Source organism: Lates calcarifer, linkage group LG20 (genome assembly GCF_001640805.2).
Source record: "Lates calcarifer isolate ASB-BC8 linkage group LG20, TLL_Latcal_v3, whole genome shotgun sequence".
Taxonomy (NCBI): domain Eukaryota; kingdom Metazoa; phylum Chordata; class Actinopteri; family Centropomidae; genus Lates; species Lates calcarifer.
The window spans coordinates 23654473-23673733 of NC_066852.1; the positions used below are offsets into that span (position 1 = coordinate 23654473).

Below are 19261 nucleotides of genomic sequence, written 5' to 3' on the forward strand. Positions count from 1 at the left end.
TTGTGGAAAAACCATATTAGACATGAATTATCATTCCAAGCATAATATGTTTATGAGACTTAAATCTTCAAAATGCAAGTTCTTGAGTTAGAAAGAATGATGCTTCACCTACATTCTCATTGCGTTCACTGCCTCTGCTAATGCAGGAAACAGGAATTTGCTAGCCTTTGACTCAGTATTGGTGCGGAAGGAGTAACAGAACAGAAGCGCTTTCATGTGTTGATTGACAGCTGTGAGCTCACACCCCTAATTTTCACCTTCTCTGAGGTGTTTCTACTACTGTATGACTTCTGTAGTTCTTGACTTAGGACACATTGGTGGTGAGTCACATTGATTCAGAGGTGCGGACCATGCAGGATGTCAAACCAGGCAGTGTGAGAGATGGAATGCTCTTGTGACTCACTCATTATCTGGTTCACACACAGAATATCTCTGCTACCTTTGTTGACCTTCAGTCCTGAAGACACTGAGCTTATTATTAACACAAAAAGTAATTCATGGCTGAATGAGATAGTTGTTTGTCTTTTCTGGCATACAGTATGTCCAACATTCTCCTGTTAATGTCAGAAAGCAGGACAGAGAAATCAAAGTTCCACTGAAATTGGTTTCATAGTGAAGCTGCTCATAGGTATTTGTGCTGATATTTTTGTATAATGTTTACTCCACAATTATTCTTTTCAAGGTGAAATTGTGTAATAACATTCACAATACCATCTGCATTAAAAACACAAGGTAATTTGATACTGGTGTATTTTTATGCGAAAATTGTTGCATAAGGCAAAAATTAAAAGGCTTGTGAGCCTGTAGACTTTGTTTTTTCTGTTTTATATATTAATGTTTTGTTCCCTTTTCTGTTTTGCTCAGGTGGGAACATGTGTTGCAACAGATGCAAATCCTGCAGCCACAATTACATGGAAAAAAAATGGGAAGCCTTTGCTATCTGATGGGAAAGGTAACACATTCCATGCTGTTTGCCAACAGTCACACCACACAAAATTCTGTCATATCGATATTCCACTGGGGATGAACAAGTGTTTTTGCACAGTGACTGGAAAGTGAAAATGAAATGTCTTGTAGTTTATTGCTTTTAAACAAGACAATAGCTTAAACAATAGAAAATAGTAATACATTATTCACTGCTGTTCACTTGTCATTGAAGGGTGCAGTAATATGATACTTTTGTCATCTGAACTGGGCTAATTCCTGGATCAGACAGTGACAGCTGCAGCAAAATGTTCTATGTAAACAGTTTGGAGTTTGATTGATCATATCTAGGATCAGTCAGTGAGTACCTGACAATAAAGACAATCAAGAACTGTTCCTAAAAGGCAACTTACACTTCTAGACTTTCCTGTGGTGGTTTGCTATAATAATCTCAACCTATCTGGTTTAAAAACTGTTAATGAGCCTGGTGATAGAGCTATGGCACTAACTGCACTGTGTGTGTGCATGCACATGTTTGTTGTTGTCATCGACCTGTCCCTTCCTTCCATAGCTGTTGCGATCAACCCCAGCTTGAAGCTGGATCCAGCCACAGGCCTGTCCACCACTTCCTCCACCCTCCAGTATGCAGCCACCAAGGATGATGTTAATGCAGTCTTTGCTTGCATTGCCACTCATGAGTCGACAAATCAGGAGACAGACCTGGAACCCTTTCCTATTCACTGTGAGCAGGCAACATGTGTTTTGTTATCATTACGTTTGTCCTGCCAGGTTGTTGCTGGTCTAACGTATGAATGCCAAAAATGTAAAATGCATCCAGATAGACTTCCCCATAAGTTATTAACACACCAAATACACCATGATTCAAGAAAAGAGCTAGGCTATTTGAGCTTCTTTCTGAGGTTCTCAGTATTGGACTGATTGCCTGAAAATAACAGCTCCCATAATTCACATGTGGTAACTTTGCTGATTTGTAACTTTCCAGTTTAAATGCTGTAAACTTGATTAGCCAGCACTAGCAGTAATTCTATAGGGAGGCCAATCATGAGCAGGTTTAGGTAGCTCTGATATGTTTAATGTAGTTGGTGTGAAATTGCCTCTAAACAGTAGGCACTAATACTTTGATTTATTTAACATTTGACACACAGTATATGTGTATTATGAAAGGAAAATTTCGATGGGTGGCTTGGATCAGTTGATGACAGTGGGGATCTCAGAGGCCTCAGCAGTAGCAAATTTATGGGGAAATGTCCAATTTGTAAGCTTGCAACGTTTTTCCAGTTTATTCCTGAGTAAGGAGAACAGTCTATACACTTGGTTAATGAAAACTGGTAGGGTCACCTCTGTGATGAAATGTGATGAAGGATTATTTGATTGTTGTTTATTTGTTAACAGAAAGTGTCTGTGAATCCTTGACAGTCATGCTCCCTTTCTTTTCTTCTATTCCTTTTTTCCCCTTAATTGATCACTGAACCTCTCAGACCCATCAGAGACAGTTAACCTTGAAATTAAGACGCCCGTTGCAGAAGGAGACAACGTGACGCTGAAGTGTCAGGGTGATGGCAACCCTCCACCCAGCTCCTTCTTCTTCCACATCAAGGTCAGAGCCCAAACTTCAACCTCTAACAGCATACTGTTGTCTGCTCTCATATAATATTAGGTCAGTGAGTATTCAGACATTGCTTCACCCCCAAGACTGTGATCATTCATTACCACTTGGGGACGGCTGTGGCTCAGGAGGTAGAGCAGTCGCCCACCAATCAGAAGGTTGGTGGTTCGATTCCCGGCTCTTCCAGTCTGCATGCCGAAGTATGGCCAAGATACTGAAATTGCCTCCGATGTGTGTCACATCAGTGTGTGAATGTGTTTAGAAAGCACATTTTATATATATATATATATATATATATACACACGAGGGTCATTCAATAAATAAGGTGAATTTTTCGGTATAAGGACTTCTAATACAGATAGAAGCTTACTTTTTTTTTATTTTTCAACGTAGTCTCCCAGCACTGTCACACACTTTTCCCATCTGTGTACAAGCTTCCGTATTCCCTCAGCGTAAAAATCTTTGGACTGATGTCTCAGCCAGTCGCTCACAACACTTTTGACTTCATCGTCACTTTCAAACTTTGTGCCTCTCGTGAACGCTTTCAAGGGACCAAACAGGTGAAAGTCTGAAGGGGCAAGGTCTGGGCTATAAGGGGGATGAGGGAGCAGTTCCCAGCCCAGCTCGTTGATGGTCTGCACCGTTTGGGCTGCTGTGTGAGGCCTTGCGTTGTCATGATGCAAGATGACTCCTTTTGACTGATGACCCCTGCGTTTGTTCTTTATGTCTTTCTTGACCTGCCCTCAGCAGTTCACAGTAGTTAGCACTGTTCACAGTGCTTCCTTTTTCAAGGAATGAAATGGTGATTGGGCCTTGCATATCCCAAAAAACGGTGAGCATCACCTTCCCACTGCTCCGTCCTTCTTTAAACAATTTAGCCCACTTGTAGACATTTTTTTGGCTGAAACATGTGGCACCATACACAGTTGACATTCTCCTATGAATTTCAACGGGTTTGCACCCTTCAGCAACCAAAAACTTGATAACTGACCGCTGTTCAATCCTGGAGCATGCTTTTTGGTCGGCCATCTTTGTTAATCGCCAAAACTCTCAAAGTTTTTTTTAATCTGCAAAAGAAATTAAATCCATGTGAAAAAAAAGTAAAACAAAAAAAAATTTTAAAAAGTAAGCTTCTATCTGTATTAGGAGTCCTTATACCAAAAAATTCACCTTATTTATTGAATGACCCTCGTATATATATAGAACATGTGCTGTATGAATGTGTGTGAATGGGGTGAATGTGATCTGTAGTGTAAAGCGCTTTGAGTGGTCGAAAAGACTAGAAAAGCGCTATATAAGTACAGTCCATCCATTTACTTACCACAAATTTGAATATTCTTTTCTAAAATTGGCTGGAAAGTAGAAAAGATACTGTTCAAATGAATTAGGTCCTGATGGTTACATTTCAAGTGTTGAGTCGTTCAGTTATTGCTGTTGGGTTTTAAAAGCCTTGTCAATCTCACTTCAGGTGACAATATGTAATTTCATATAATTAATCTGACCTCTATGTTGCACTCTTTTAAGAGATTATTGCTGTCTTCATCCTTCTGTCTTTTTCCTTACTGTCTCATTTCCTGATGTTATATTGGAATGACTCTAACAGTTCTTCTCTCCCTGCTCCACCTCCTCCACCAGGGCCGGAAAGTGCTGGTGGAAAATTCAGACACCTACACTTTGACTACCATCAACAGAGAGGATACAGGTGAATATAAATGCTCCCTGTCTGACAACGAGAAACTGGAGGCCTCCCAAAGCATCCTTGTTAACTGTGAGTACTCTTGACATATGCAGAGCTTTAGCATACTGTAACACATCAAGAAAGAAAATCACAGCTGCAGCACAAACAAAAACCTCTAGCTGTTGCCTTTGTTTTGCCTTTGCCTTGAGCCAGTAAATGGCTTCTTCCCTAAAACTACCCCATGTCCTTTCCACCTTGATTAAAATATCTTACCTTCTTACATGTAACAAATGACTTTTATTCATTCTAAATAAGCCATGGGAGCAGAGCAATGTTAATTAAATTTCAACTTTGAGAGCCCAGCCTGGCAGGGAGACAGAGTGTGGAGTGTTAGGCAGGGAGGAGAACTAATTTGAAATTTCTGACACTGAGTGAGTAAAAGTGACAGTGTTTCAGCACACAAGGAGCTCAAGCAACTGACAAGCTGTTTTCCCTCTTATCATCCACTGGCACTCCCTCAAGTAATTATTCCCTGCTTCCCTATGTGTCTCAGCCTTCAGTTCTAAAGAGCCCTGTGATTATAATAAAAAAAACAAGTGTGGCACATTCTCCCTCCTCCTGTCCCATATTGCGGTTTCAATGCATTTCACACATCTTAAAGAAATAAGTGTTTTTAGCTCCCAGCTGTTAAAGTGATTATGTGACTGAGGGAAGAAAAACAATAATTCTCCTAAATTAGAAATTGTTTAGGAGTGTGTGTTTGTTTGTGTCTCAAGGAAACATGTCCTCATAGAAGAGAAAAGGTGCTGTTGCGCTGGCTAGCTGAATGTAGCATAAATGTTCACTGATATCTAGTAACTTAGCATTTGCCACCTCTTTGCACAATGTGCCCTCATTTTCTACCAAAAACAAAAAGTCCTGCACTCAGAAACATATGCTAGATTTAGAAACATATTATTTTTAATATGTTTCTAAATCTAGCAATGTTTTGTTGTGGGGCATTATGTTTTCCATCTATGTAATATATTAAATTAAAGAGGAAATAAACATGAAATGATAGTGGATAAGAACTACTTAGGATGCATTGACCAAATGATATACTAACATTACTGACGTTTCTTGTAGATCGTAGTTGCTGCCACTTAGCTTTTTTCACATTTAGCACACATGCACATTTGTGTCGGATTCATTTTTATTTAATTAAACACTGCAAAGTAATCAAGGAACAGATAAAAAAAATCAAATAGTTTTATCACTGCTGTAGTAGTAAGAGTCGTGATCACATTTGCAAGTGTCTTGGATTCATTTAATTTATTTAACTTTAATGGTTAAATAAATGGAACTGATGCATTTTCACTACAGCAGCGTTCATACCTGTCTTTATCATTTGGCCACAAGTTGTGATCCATGTCACTCCCTCTGTTCTTCTACACCTGAGAAAGAATCCTTCTACAACCTGATCCATCCCGACAATGTCTGCAGATATGTAGAAAAGAAAGAGGGAGATCTCGTCATGTGGTCATAAACTTTCTATCTCCAGGAAGGAGAGAATTCCTCTGCAGGGAGAGTAAGCTAGAATGGAATGGGCTGTAGCCACTCTGTGACTAGAGGAGAACGGCAAAATGCCACAACTTCTTTTTTACAATTACAATTACAGTTACAATTACAGTTCTTTTATAGAGGTCATCAAGGAATGAAATAAGGTTAGTGTTGTATGTCCCAATTTAGTTAGTTAGTTTTAGTTTATTGAGTTAGTAACATGTATTTATGGGATATGAATCCATACTGATGGAGAGAGAGAGAGAGAAAGAGAGAGAGAGAGAGAGAGAGAGAGAGAGAGAGAGAGAGAGAGAGAGAGAGAGAGAGAGAAAGAGAGAAAGAGAGAGGGTCAGTGCATCATGGCAGTCTCCTCATAACTAAGGGATGGTTCAAGCCTGAGCCAACCCTAACTATAAGCTTTATCAAAGAGGAAAGTTTTAAGCCGACTCTTAAAGGTACAGAGGGTGTTTCTGCCTCCTGGACCGAAACTGGGAGAAGGTTCCACAGTAGAGGAGCCTGATAACTGAAGGCTCTGCCTCCCATTCGACTCCTGGAAACTCTGGGAACCATCAGTAAACCAGCATTCTGGGAACACAGAGTCCTAGTGGGATTGTAGGGGACTATGAGATCTTTAAGGTAAGATGGAGCCTGACCATTAAGGGCTTTGTAAGTGAGGAGGAGGATTTAGAATTCTATTCTGGATTTGACTGGGAGCCAATGTAGAGAGGCTAACACAGGAGAAATATGATCTCTTTTCCTAGTTCCTGTCAGTAATCGTGCTGCAGCATTTTGAATCAGCTGCAGAGTCTTTAGAGACTTGTTGGGGCAGCCTGATAATAATGAATTACAGTAGTCCAGCCTGGAAGTAACAAATGCATGGACTAGTTTTCCTGCATCTTTTTGAGACAGAAAATGTCTATTTTTTTTTGATATAACACAGATGAAAGAAGGCAGTCCTAGAAGTTTGTTTTATGTGTAAGTTAAAGGACATATCCTGATCAAAGGTGACTCCCAGATTCTTTACAGTGGAGCTGGGAGCCAGGGCAATGCCATCTAGTGGAACTACATCACTAGAAAATTTATTTCTGATATGTTCAGGACCAATTATAATGACTTCAGTTTTATCTGAGTTCAGTAGTAAAATATTGCTTGTCATCCAGGTTTTAATGTCCCTAAGACAAGCCTGGAGTTTGGCTAGCTGATTGGTTTCATCAGGTTCCATTGACAGATAAAGCTGTGTATCATCTGCATAACAATGGAAATTTATGGAGTGTTGGTTCAAGCACTGACCCTTGTGGAACTCCATGTCTAACTTTTGTGTACATGGAGGAGTAGTTGTTAACATGTACAAACTGAAGCCTATCAGATAGATAGGACTTAAACCAGTTTAGTGCCGTTCCTTTAATGCCAATAAAATGCTCCAGTCTCTGTAAAAGGATGTGATCGTATCAAAAGCAGCACTGAGATCTAACAAGACAAGTACAGAAACAAGTCTGTTGTCTGATGCTATCAGGAGGTCATTCATAACTAAGTGAATAAGCGCTGTCTCTGTGCTGTGATACATCCTAAATCCTGACTGAAAATCCTCAAATAAACTATTATCCTGTAGAAAGTCGCACAGCTTTCTCTTGGATTTTGGAAAGAAAGGGGAGGTTAGATATTGGTCTGTAATTGGAAATAATTGATGTGAGCTGGGGGAGGTCGATGGGAGCAAAAGAGTCAAGGTTAGGTTTTAAAGCTGAGTCTATGGATCCTGTGTTTTTGTTTTAAATTAGTGCTGGTTGAAGGCAGGATGTGATAAATTTTGTCTCTAATGGTAGAAATTTTATCATTAAGAAAGTTCATAAAATCATCACTGCTGAGGGTTACAGGATGTGTGGATCTATAGAGCTGTGACTCTCTGTCAGCCTGGCTACAGTGCTGAAAAGACACCTGGGGTTGTTCTTATTATCCTCTATTAATGATGAGTAATAGGCGCCTCCTGTATTACAGAGGGCCTTTTTATATCTTTTGACACTATCCTGCCAGGCTAAGTGGGATTCTTCCAGTTTGGTGGAACGCCACACTCTTTCAAGCCTACGTGCTGTTTGTTTCGGGTTTGGGAGTTGAACCATGGAGCTTGCCTCTTTCTCTTTATTGTTCTCATTTTTAGGGGGGCGATGGAATCTAGAGTAGTATGTAGTGAGTCTGCAACACTGTCTACAAGATGATCAAGGTGGGAGGGAGTAGCTTCTGCTAAATTAAGATAAGGCACTGGACTTAAATTAGTGGGAATCATTTCCTTCAATCCAGCAATATGAATTCGAAAGTGATTAAAAAGTGGTCTGATAGAACGGGGTTCTGTGAGAAGACTGTTACATGTTCAATATCAGTACCATAGGCTAAAACAAGATCGAGAGTGTGACTGAAACAGTGAGTGGGTTTATTTACACACTGAGAGAAGCCAATACAGTCTAGTAATGAGGAAAAATCAGAGCTAAGGCTGTCATTGTTGACATCAACATGAATATTGAAGTCGCCTACAATAATAACTTTATCTGTTTTAACAACCAAACTCGACAGGAACTCTGAAAATTCAGATAAGAAATCAGAGTATGGACCAGGAGGACGGTACACTATAACAAATAGAACTGGCTTTAATGTTTTCCACCTTGGATGGGACAGACTGAGAACAAGACTTTCAAATGAATTACAATTGAGTTTAGGGTTAATTAATAAAGTGGAGTTGAAAATGGCTGCAACTCCACCTCCACGGCCAGTGTCTCGGGGAATGTGAGTATTAATATGACTGGGGGGGGTTGATTCATTCAGGCTAACATACTCATCCTGACACAGCCAGGTTTCAGTCAGACAGAATAGATCAAGATGGTGATCTGATATCAGATCATTTACTAGTACAGCTTTGGATGAGAGAGATCTGATATTGAGTAATCCACATTTAATTATTTTATTTTGCTGTACATTTGAGGTGGATGTGCTGATTTTTATTAGATTATTGTGACTAACTCCTCTTTTGTTGATCTTTGGTTTAGTTAATTTAAATGGTCGGGGGGCAGACACAGTCTCTATGGGGTAATGGAGGGGTGACTGCTCTAAAGGAGGCACAGAGAAGCGTGTAAGACTGCAGCTCTGTCTCCTGGCCTGAACTCTGGATTGTCAGGACTTTGGCTTCCTAATAAACTCTGTCAGATTTCTAGATATGAGAGATGCTCCATCAAAAGTAGGATGAATGCCGTCTCTCCTAACTAGACCAGGTCTCCCCCAGAAACTCTTCCAATGATCTACAAAGCCCACATCGTTTTCTGGACACCACCTCGACAGCCAGTGGTTGAGTGAAGACATGCGGCTATACATGTCATCACTGGTCAGATTGGGCAGGGGACCAGAGAAAACTACGGTGTCCGACATAGTCTTTGCAAATGTACACACCGAGTCAATATTAACTTTAGTGACCTCCGACTGGCGTAGTCGGGTGTCATTAGCGCCGACGTGAATAACAATTTTATTGTATCTACGCTTATCTTTAGTCAGCAGCTTTAAATAAGATTCAATGTCGCCCGCTCTGGCCCCGGGAATACATTTAACTATGGTCGCTGGAGTCGCTATCTTCACGTTCCGCAAAATGGAGTCGCCAATCACCAGAGTTGGCTCCTCAGCGGGTGTGTCGCTGAGCGGGGAGTATCTGTTAGAAACGTGAACTGGGTGGTGGTCAGCAGTGGGCTTCTGCTTACGACTACGCCTGTCCTTACGAACAGTCACCCAGCCAGCCTGCTTTCAAGGCTGCTCGGGAACTGCTGGGGGAATGCTAACAAGAGCTATGCTAGGCTGCTCCGCACCGGCTACAGGGGGCTGTTTAGCATTACCTGCTGAATCAGATTCCATGGTGCGGAGCCGGGACTCTAATTCGCCAAGTCTCGCCTCGAGTACAGCAAACAGACCACATTTATTACAAATACCATTATCATTAAACGAGGTAGAGGAGTAACTAAACATTTGACACGCAGAGCAAGAGAAGGCAGGAGAGGGAGAAGGAGAGCGAGAGGCCATGGCTGAGAGTTCAGCTAAATCAGTAGCAGAAGCTAGCGTGAATCGATAAAGTAGCACACAGACAGTGGAGAGTTGAGGGTGACTTAGCAACTACTGTTACTGTGAATGTGCAGATTAAATTGGTGATAGACTCAGAGATGCAAAGTCGGTAAAAAGAAAGTTTCTAGTCTTAGACAGGTAGGCAAGAGACGATGATCACCAAACACCGGTAACCGGAAGTGACGAAATACGCTTACGTCAGCACGTCAGTCACAGCACAGGAACTATGTCTCCAATAACAAATAACACTGCCACCACAACAATAACATTACATCAACAGACTCCCAACCAAATGTTCCACAAAAATCTCACAGTCAGGAATTTAGAACAACAGTACAGGCTCATGTCGTCAAGATTTGTTTAATAATGCTATACTTGAAGGTACAAAAGAGCTCTTGGTGCGGGATGTCTGTAGAGGTGGTACCCTATACCTGCATCCTGATGGTAACAACTCATATTCACCATAAAGAAGATGTGATATATTCACTAAGGATTGCCTGTGCTTTTCCTGCTGCTCGAGACTCGCACAACAGAATCAGGCTGTGTTGTTGTTGGCCTGTGATCTTGCTAACCTGTTGGCGTGCCCTTCTGCCTGGTCTGAAATAAAAAATTATTTCCTTAATTTTCTTAGTATTTAGTTGAAGAAAACAAGCATGGCACCAACTGACAAACTCATCCACACATCCTTGATACTCTGTTTCATCCTCAGTGATCAGACCAACGATCACTGTATCATCAGCAAATTTAACACCAAATTCAACATCAGATGAGTTGGCTCTCCATTCACCTATGTAAAAAGTAAATAACACTGGAGAGATAACACTCCCTTGTGGGCCCCAGTGTTGGTAATAATGGGGGAAGACACTGCAGCATTTACTGAGACATGATGATCTGTCAGTAAAAAAGGACTCCACCCATCTGATGATTCTGCTATTTACCTGTAACTGTAACAACCTTTTTCTATTAAAATACGTGGTCTTATAGTATTGAATGCATAACATGCAAACATAGCATAGACATATAATTTTGGTTGGTTTTTTTTATTTGCAAATTGCAGTGGGTCATGTTTGTTTTGCAACTCTGAGAACACGATTTAACACAATTCTCTTTAGACTCTTCATTACGGTGGATGTTAGATGTTGCTACTGGGCGTGGTTTTGATGTTTTCGAAACAGGAACAATAAATGAGGATTTGAGGGCTCTAGGAACACAATGTGTATCAAGTGAGATTTGAAATAAGTGACTTTGAAATAAGTGGTTCTCTGCACTCTTTCAGTACCCTACCAGTTAGTCTATCAGAACCAGCTGTCTTTTTTATTTTGATCTGTTTAAAAATGCAGCAAACTTCCTCCACTGTTATGATTACTTCCCGGCCTGGATCAAGTTGTTGCCTAGTCAGATTCTGCTCAGTATTACAGTCTGATGTATCGAATCTCCCATAAAATCCATTTAATTCATTTGCAAAAGTCAAATCATCCCCATGATCCCCTATGAGTGTTTTCTTCTTTTCCTTTCCTATCATGCTTGCCTTAGATTGTTCTCTCTCATCTTCCCTTCTGTCCTATCACTCTGCTGAAAGGCTTGCTTTTTCTTCCTCAGTGCTGCTTTCAACTCTGCATTTATACGTGGTTTATCATTTGGAAAGATCTTAATACATTTTGTTGGTATAACATTGTCCACACAGAAGTGTATATAGTCTGTTACTACAGTGTTGAGCTCATCCAAGTTCACATTGGCATATATGAATATGTCCCATGATGTGCAGTCAATACATCCTTTCAGACAATCCACTGCTTCCTCAGTCCATGTCTGCATGGTTCGCAGTTAAGGCTTTAAACTGCTGTTTATAAAGAGCAGGTGAACAGCGTTGTGGTCTGAGTAGCCATAGTGGTAGTTTTGGATACCCCCTGTATGCATCTTTTATGTTACCAAAGCACAGGTAAAGTGTCCTCCCTCCTTTAGTAGGACAGGTAATATACTGTTGAAGATGGGTCAATACATGTTTTATGGAAAAGCCATTGAGATCCCCCAAAACAAATTTAGGAACATCAGGAGCAGCACTTTCCAACTGCCACACGAAGCGATGAGTTGTCAATTGTGTCCTTTAGCCATGTTTCAGTAAAACGCAGCAGGCTGCTGTCTCTATACACGTGAAGTACCTCACAGCTGAATGGAGCTCCGGTAGTTGCTTGGGGAGAGAGCATATATTGTCAAGGGTCACTGTTGGTAGAGGCGGCTTGCTACCATGGCACAGTCCATTTTCTATCAAAAATGACCCCCTGTCTGATTGACTACTGTTGTGCTGATTATGTGAAAAGTGAAATGTGAGTTAGTAAAAAAAACTGTAATTTATATGTGATTTGGTCTGCATATAGTATTTGATGATTTAAGAAAATAAGATATGTGCTGCAGCAGTAAAATGCCATCTCATAAGCCTTTACCTACGGTTGTATGTTTGTGGTGCTCTGTCCTTTTCATGTCTTCCCTCTAGCTCCACCCAGGTGATACCTGATGAGCCATCAATGAGCTGCACCTGGCATTAGTGAAGTGCTTAAAAGTTCCTTTGCCAGTATCAGAAGGCAGAGGCTCCTAGTGTGGGACTGCAGGACATATTGCCTCTCAGCTTGTTTCTTTTTCTGTTGCTGTTGTGTTTTGACTTTGTGTCTTTTATAGTCTTGGTGTTTTGAATTTGGCTGTTTGTAAGGTGGCTTCTGTGGCTGATTTGGGTCAATGGTGGAGTGTCATTCGCCTTATAGGGCCACCCAAGGGTGGGGTGTAGTACCTACAGATAAATGCTCCACTAAACAGGCTCATGTAGGGGGCTTTGTTGTCCCATGATAAGAAGCAGCAAATAAATGGACATTGTTCTCAGCCAACTGATATGACTTAACACAACCATGCTGTTTTTTTTTTTTTTTTTTGAAGATCTGGACCTGAGTCTGAGTCCCACTGGGAAGATTGTTAAGACAGTAGGGGACCCCTTGCCTGTGAAGATGGAGAAGAATACCTCGGGTGATGCTAAAGTGTCATGGACAAAGGTAATGAGTGCCAGGGTTTGATCAGAATCAAGTGAAATATAGACATACAGAAGGAAATGAAAGAGTTTGAAAGAATGTAATATTTGTCTAACGGTCTTCTTTTCAGTTAGTAATCAACCTGACAGCAGAAATTCAGTCTGAGTTCCTTATCTACAAGCAAAAGCAGAAATCCTAAGATATAGTTGATATATTGGGTAAATTTAGTCAATACAACACATAAGAAAAAGTGATATAGGGTGACCAAGGAGGAAGTATTGATTTGACACATTGTCTTCATCACAAAAATTTCAGTAGCCTTGCATAATAGATAGATAGATGTACTTTATTGATCTTGTGTTTGCAGCAGCAGAGACAGCAACAATAGGTAACAACAAACATTTAGAAAAGAAAAAAAGAACTATAAATACTGAGTAAGCATCTAAAATATATACAAGAGAATAATTTAAGTTACAGTGCAGTGATGGTTGCTGTTCTTCCACACTGAGTTCTGAAATAAACAATCCTATGACCCTGAATAGGAATGGGCACAGAAAATAGATGGGATGAGACTGATATATTGCATTCATACATCATGTCCTGTAAAAGTATGAATCCTTGGTAGGTCAAGTGAAATGAAGTGAATGAAAAAGGAATTTGTTTGCTACTGTTGTTGCTTTGTGAATCTGCTTTTTAGAATGGAGTGGCTGTGAAGGAGCCAGAGTTTAGCAAGTTGACCTATGCTGATGCGGGAATCTACCTATGTGAGGTCTCCACGACCAGCTTCACACGACATCAGAGCTTTGAACTGGTGGTAGAAGGTATGTGTGTGTGTCATTGTCAGTTCCTCTGTTGGCTGAAATGAGTGCTACATTAAAAATGTCTCACTCTTATATTTAGTTGCACAGTCTTCTTTTATGAAGAAGATTATAAACCAACTATAATTCCTCAGACATACACTGACTTAGCAAAGTCTTAAGAGTACAGTGTGTATATGTGTGTGTGTGTGTATGTGTATATATATATATATATATATATATAATTTATATATTTGTGTGTGACAAAATGTTGTGTCATAAGGATGTAATTTGTCTGCATCAGGGAAGCCTGTGATCACCAGCCTAACCAAACACCGTGTCGATGATGCCAAACACAAAGTTCTGACTTGCGAGGCTGAGGGAGTGCCAGAACCCAGCTTCCAATGGAGCATCAATAGCACAAACGTAAGTGTTGGAGCTTGAGTTAATATGTGTGTGTATTTTTCTGTGTGTGTGTTTGTGTGTATATGTATGTTTAAGTATCTTAAAAGCAGAAGTTAGGCTGGTGGAGGAGGAAAAGAAGCTGCAGAGAAATTAAGCAAAATAACAGAGGATCCTGTCAGAGTTTGCGTAAAAAGAGGTCTTACTGAGTCTGTATGCAAAATGCAGAATTGTTTTAGCAGCCACTATGTATTGGAACTTGTCAACTGTACCAATGACAGGATGTTTTTGGAGCCATAATACATCAGTGGGAGTTCAGTGAGGATAAGTTTTGCTCTTACAGCTGCTTAATTGTCCTGTTAAGGAAAATGTTTTTAGCAGCAGTCTCCCAGTACTCTGTAGAAATAATATTTTGCATTAGCACTGAATGCTGCAAGTAGTTTCACATAGTTACTGTCCTTTGAAAACCACATCTCTCCAAATAGGAGATGCTTGATAAGATATAAAATAAGATAATCCTTTATTAGTCCCACAGCTGGGAAATTCACAATATGAACAATAACCCAGTTTTCTGCTGTATTTTCAGATAAGCTAGTGTTTTTAATGTTTTATATTTTATACATGGGGATTTCTAAAATCAAACAAACACTCAAAATTGAATATAGATGGTTTTCACTAGAAGGGATTGTATGCAGTATCTCATGCTTAGATTTTTTTTTTCCAGCATATTGGCAGTTTTCGGTTCCCGTGTCTTATGTCAACATGCAGTATTTTTCTCCTATTATTGGTCTTTCCAGCAAGTCAGTAATGTGTGCACAGTTTTTAAATGTGTGGTATTTTTCCCCAAATATTTCTCCAGCCACTTATTTGTGTGAATGTCTTGTTGCTGTGCCTTCAGGAGGAGAGCTCTTACATCAACGGCAAGGCCATCCATAAAATCACTGTGATCCCAAAAGTGAACTTAACTGTCAGCTGCAGCGTCACCAACAGGCTGGGAGAAGATGTCATGACCATCAATATTTCCTCTAGTAAGTTAATACTTGGTAGCAATTTGGTTGGTTTATTTTATTTTCTCAATTGTTGGAAATGAGAGAGGTGTAGTAATACTTCTATTAAGCTGAGAACTAAAGTTATACAGCTTTGAACAGTAGTTGAAACTGGGTCATTGTACCAACATAAATTGATATGGTATAATGACATGAGGGATTTTATGAATATATTGATATGAAATGTAGAGATTGGATTAAAAAATCTAAAAAATATTTACATGGCAGCTGTAAGGAAGCATGACATTTAAGCAAAACATACAGAGGAAAAGAAAACTATAAAATGACTATATATAACTATAAAATATAAATACACCAAATATTGAATATATATAATATGCGGTGTGATACGTAGAACATATATCAATGTCATTTCACCCATTTAACTCAGTTCATCCCTGAACTTCCCATTCTGAGCACTTGTGATCTTACATTTTCAACTCTCATCATGGCAGTGTTGTGGTTGAACAACGGGGATTGGGTCACTACAGTGGTGTCATTTCTTTGCTCATCACACTGCTAGTTACTCACTGCAGATATGTTAAGATTTGTAATACTGGTTTTCTTTCCTTCCTCTCCATTTAATTTATTTCTGCACTTTTCGAAGCCAATGCGACAAAATCTCATTCAGATGTGCACTGTACGGTGTAAATCTGAATGTCAAGTAAAGTCTGTCTAAGTCTAAGGGATACCTTGGCATTACAAGAATTAGACTACATGAAAATAGTGTTACAATTACACATAATTATATAGTGTTAAATAGTGACCATTGGATCAGATGTGGTGCCTGTGAGTTCATATTTGATTTTGTGATTTTTGCACCATTGAAATCAAGGAGCATTCAGGATTAATTCATTCATTTAGGGATAAAGAATGCACATCATACCATGTGTCTCTATAGGTAGGTTGTGGTTCTGTTGTGGTTGTTTTCTAAAAGCATAGTAAAATGTTGCTTTTAGAAAACACTGTTACTTTCCTCTTTCCAAGATAGCCAACAGTTTGCTTGTTGTGAGACAAAAGTAGAAAAATATTTGATTTGATCTTGTTTGACTTTTATTTTTATGAGTTCTAATTAATTTATGTTTGATTTCAGTTTTTGAAGAGGGAGAGGGAAATAAAGGTAAGATTTTGTTTTCCTTTGCCTTCATCCTTTTATAGACCTATAGACCTTTTTTGTTAACTGTTGCACTGAATAAACACTCATCACTTTCTCCTCCTGCATAAACTGACCCATATTCTTCACTTTATATGCAGACTATACTAGAATACTGTGTAGTTCAAATCGTTCTTACCTTGGTGAGGATGATCCACCTTTGAGTGAAGATAAAACAGAAAACAAGCTGAGCCATAAGAAGCAAATGTGTGTACATGGAGAAGTTATTGATGATAATGTTTAAAAGGGAAAGGGACCCAATGGGGAAAGACACTCTCCAACCTCTGGTAATCCTCAGCCCTCAGGCTTTAACAAAAGGCTGCAGAACACAGAGAACTAAACAATTTTACACATGATTGGAGGTAAAGGCCTGGAATATATGCAGGCAGCTAATAAAAGAAAAGGTGTGTTGGCAGACAGGGAGCGTCTTGTGATGGAGAAAAGGCGAGTCGAGGTCTGAGAGTCAGGTGACTCTCAGAGAGAGGGAGATTGGCAGGAAACAGGGGCAGAATGGCCAAAATAAGTAAGGCTGAGACAAGCAGTGTGGTTGATATAGATACTGTACATCACTGAAACCCTCAAATATACTATAGGGAAAAAGTCAATCTAGAGAATTCAAATTCACAGTGGTGAAACACACAATTGTTCAGCATCTATAGCATAGCTGCTATTACCTGGTGAGAAATGGAGGCAGATGGTGAGTCAGAGTGAAATATTCAGACTGATTGCTAAGTGTACAAATGTGAGCAGAATGTCAGAATAGTTAGCCTGACATTCTGACATCAATGCATTTTCTTGTCCCCCGACACATTGATATGCATTTCTTGTTCTATCAAAGGAACAGACCAGAGGCCATCCCCTCCAAAATATCCATTTCATGGTGTGCTACTGATGTTACTGTCCTGGAATGTAAACAAAACAGTGTGATTTACTCACTGCAGTAACAACAAGAACAAGTCACTGAACTGTACATGAAATGAAGTAATAAAGTGTCATCTTATGAATCTTACTAATGCAACAGACGTAAGTTTTAACGCGATGGGTCTTTGTATCCAGTAGGACGGGTGTTGGATCAAAAAAAACTAGCAGTATTTGAAAATAGATCTGTACATCGAACAGCTCCTATCAAAGGATTTTATTTACTGTTGTGACACTTTGAGCACAAGGCTGTTTTCTCATTCTACTGATAAATACAGTCGCCATCTTAAATACCCACAATTCATGTTTACAAACACACATGACATATCACAACTGTAAGAAATAGCAATTATCCTATTTATTACAAACACAGATAATTATATCTAGATTACATACATAGGAAAATAACAGCGTATATACAAATCACGTATCCTCAATAGTTTGTGCTCCATAAAGAACTCAGGCTGAATAGCTGTCATATATACTAAACATTAGAGATACCTATGTCTGTTCTATTATTATAGGGAAAGAAAATGTGTTAACATAAGATTAGTATCCAATTTGAATATACAGAATATGATATGTATTTTTATTACCATCTGTAACAGGTGCAATGTATAGTTTGTGCTTGTAACATGGATTGTGGATATTTAAGATGGTAACTCTCTCTAGTCAGAGGGAGAGCTTGTGCTTGAAACATCACAACAGCAAATACACTCTTTTAATGGGAGCTATTCGGTGTATGGATCTATCTATTTTCAACTCTCTGCAGCGTAGCCAAAGCTAAAATGATCTACTGAGGACACATACTGTGATTTTGGTGTCTGTTCTCATTATAACTATGTTAAGACAGTCTTTCACTGAATTCCTAAAGGTGCTCTGTTGGAACACTCATGTGTGCGTGTTTGCGCGTGTGTTAGTCCTACAGCTGAAACAGAGTACTGCTGTCTGTTTTCAGACTCTTCGGAGGATTTGGAGGACCAGTCAAAGCTCATAGTGGGTGTCGTGGCAGGGCTCCTCATAGCTGCTGCAGCACTAGGACTCATCTACTGGCTCTACATGAAGAATTCAAGGTAAACAAACACACACCTGAGTGCACACCATTTTAATTTCAAGTCCCTGCTCAAGTCTTAGTTGTTCTACTCTTGTTAGCTGACATTGCATTCCAAAGAAAGAAATCAGAATTTGTACGTCGGATTGTGAATTTAGAATAATAAACTGCAGGAGGGTGGTCAAGGGTTACAGCCACAGTACCTCTACCTCAGACACAGATGTGAATTCAGAGGAGAAAACGTGATATATGTATATTGAAGAGATGAGTTTTGGTGGCCTGCTGTGCAGTGACTGACTGTGTCGCGTGGAGCAGGACAAGAAGGTCATTCTGTAGCAGAAGTAAATGACATTTTTGCATTCCTGTATTTCATCACAGACAAGGAAGCTGGAAAACTGGTGAGAAGGAGGTGGGAACATCTGAGGAGAACAAGAAACTAGAAGACAACAATCACACTGTTTAATAGGTGCTCAGGCTGTACTATGTGCGAGGAAAGAGGTAAGAATTTTCACATTTACACACAAACATAAGCAGAATGAGTCTAATCAAGTTAGATTTCAGTTCAAGTGCAATTTTGAAGTTATTAATTATAATTCTAGTTTTTATACAGTTAGATTTATTTTTGTAGGTTTTGGTTGGTTTTGCCATCATTCCCATCAGTACTCACATGATCTCATAACATGGCAGCATCACAAAGTTAAAAAGAAGTCAGTCAGGGCAAGTGAGATAATCACACATAACAGCTGAGCAGCTGCTCTCAGAGTTGTGAGGTTATACATTTTTATGCTCCACCAGTTTGGTCCAGACAGCAAGTGGTGCCCTGTATGCATGGTTTTGTTCAAATGCATCATTTATATATGAGGTCCCTGAATGTTTTTTTTAATTTTATTTTTTTGCATTTCTGACTTTGTTGTAGTTGTAGTAATGTCAACATGTTCTCAGATCTTTACTTTAGTGAATACAAGGTTATCATAATTGATAGAGTTGGTGGCCAATACCAAGTAAATAAGATCTAAGTCATAATAA

The 19261-nt window shown here is 39.5% G+C and overlaps 1 protein-coding gene across 2 annotated transcripts in view; it reads left to right on the forward strand.

Moving 5' to 3' along the window:
• Positions 1 to 19261, forward strand: part of LOC108900060 (CD166 antigen homolog) — a 53672-nt gene that overhangs the window by 32555 nt on the left and 1856 nt on the right. For both annotated transcript variants that reach the window (XM_018700868.2, XM_018700867.2), the window contains exons 5-15: positions 865 to 952; positions 1496 to 1666; positions 2424 to 2542; positions 4187 to 4319; positions 12780 to 12892; positions 13566 to 13689; positions 13970 to 14091; positions 14966 to 15095; positions 16207 to 16233; positions 18143 to 18257; positions 18614 to 18733. In XM_018700868.2, coding sequence (XP_018556384.1) covers positions 865 to 952; positions 1496 to 1666; positions 2424 to 2542; positions 4187 to 4319; positions 12780 to 12892; positions 13566 to 13689; positions 13970 to 14091; positions 14966 to 15095; positions 16207 to 16233; positions 18143 to 18257; positions 18614 to 18698 — 1227 coding nt within the window. In that variant the 3' untranslated portion in view covers positions 18699 to 18733. The remainder of the gene's footprint in view (positions 1 to 864; positions 953 to 1495; positions 1667 to 2423; positions 2543 to 4186; positions 4320 to 12779; positions 12893 to 13565; positions 13690 to 13969; positions 14092 to 14965; positions 15096 to 16206; positions 16234 to 18142; positions 18258 to 18613; positions 18734 to 19261) is intronic.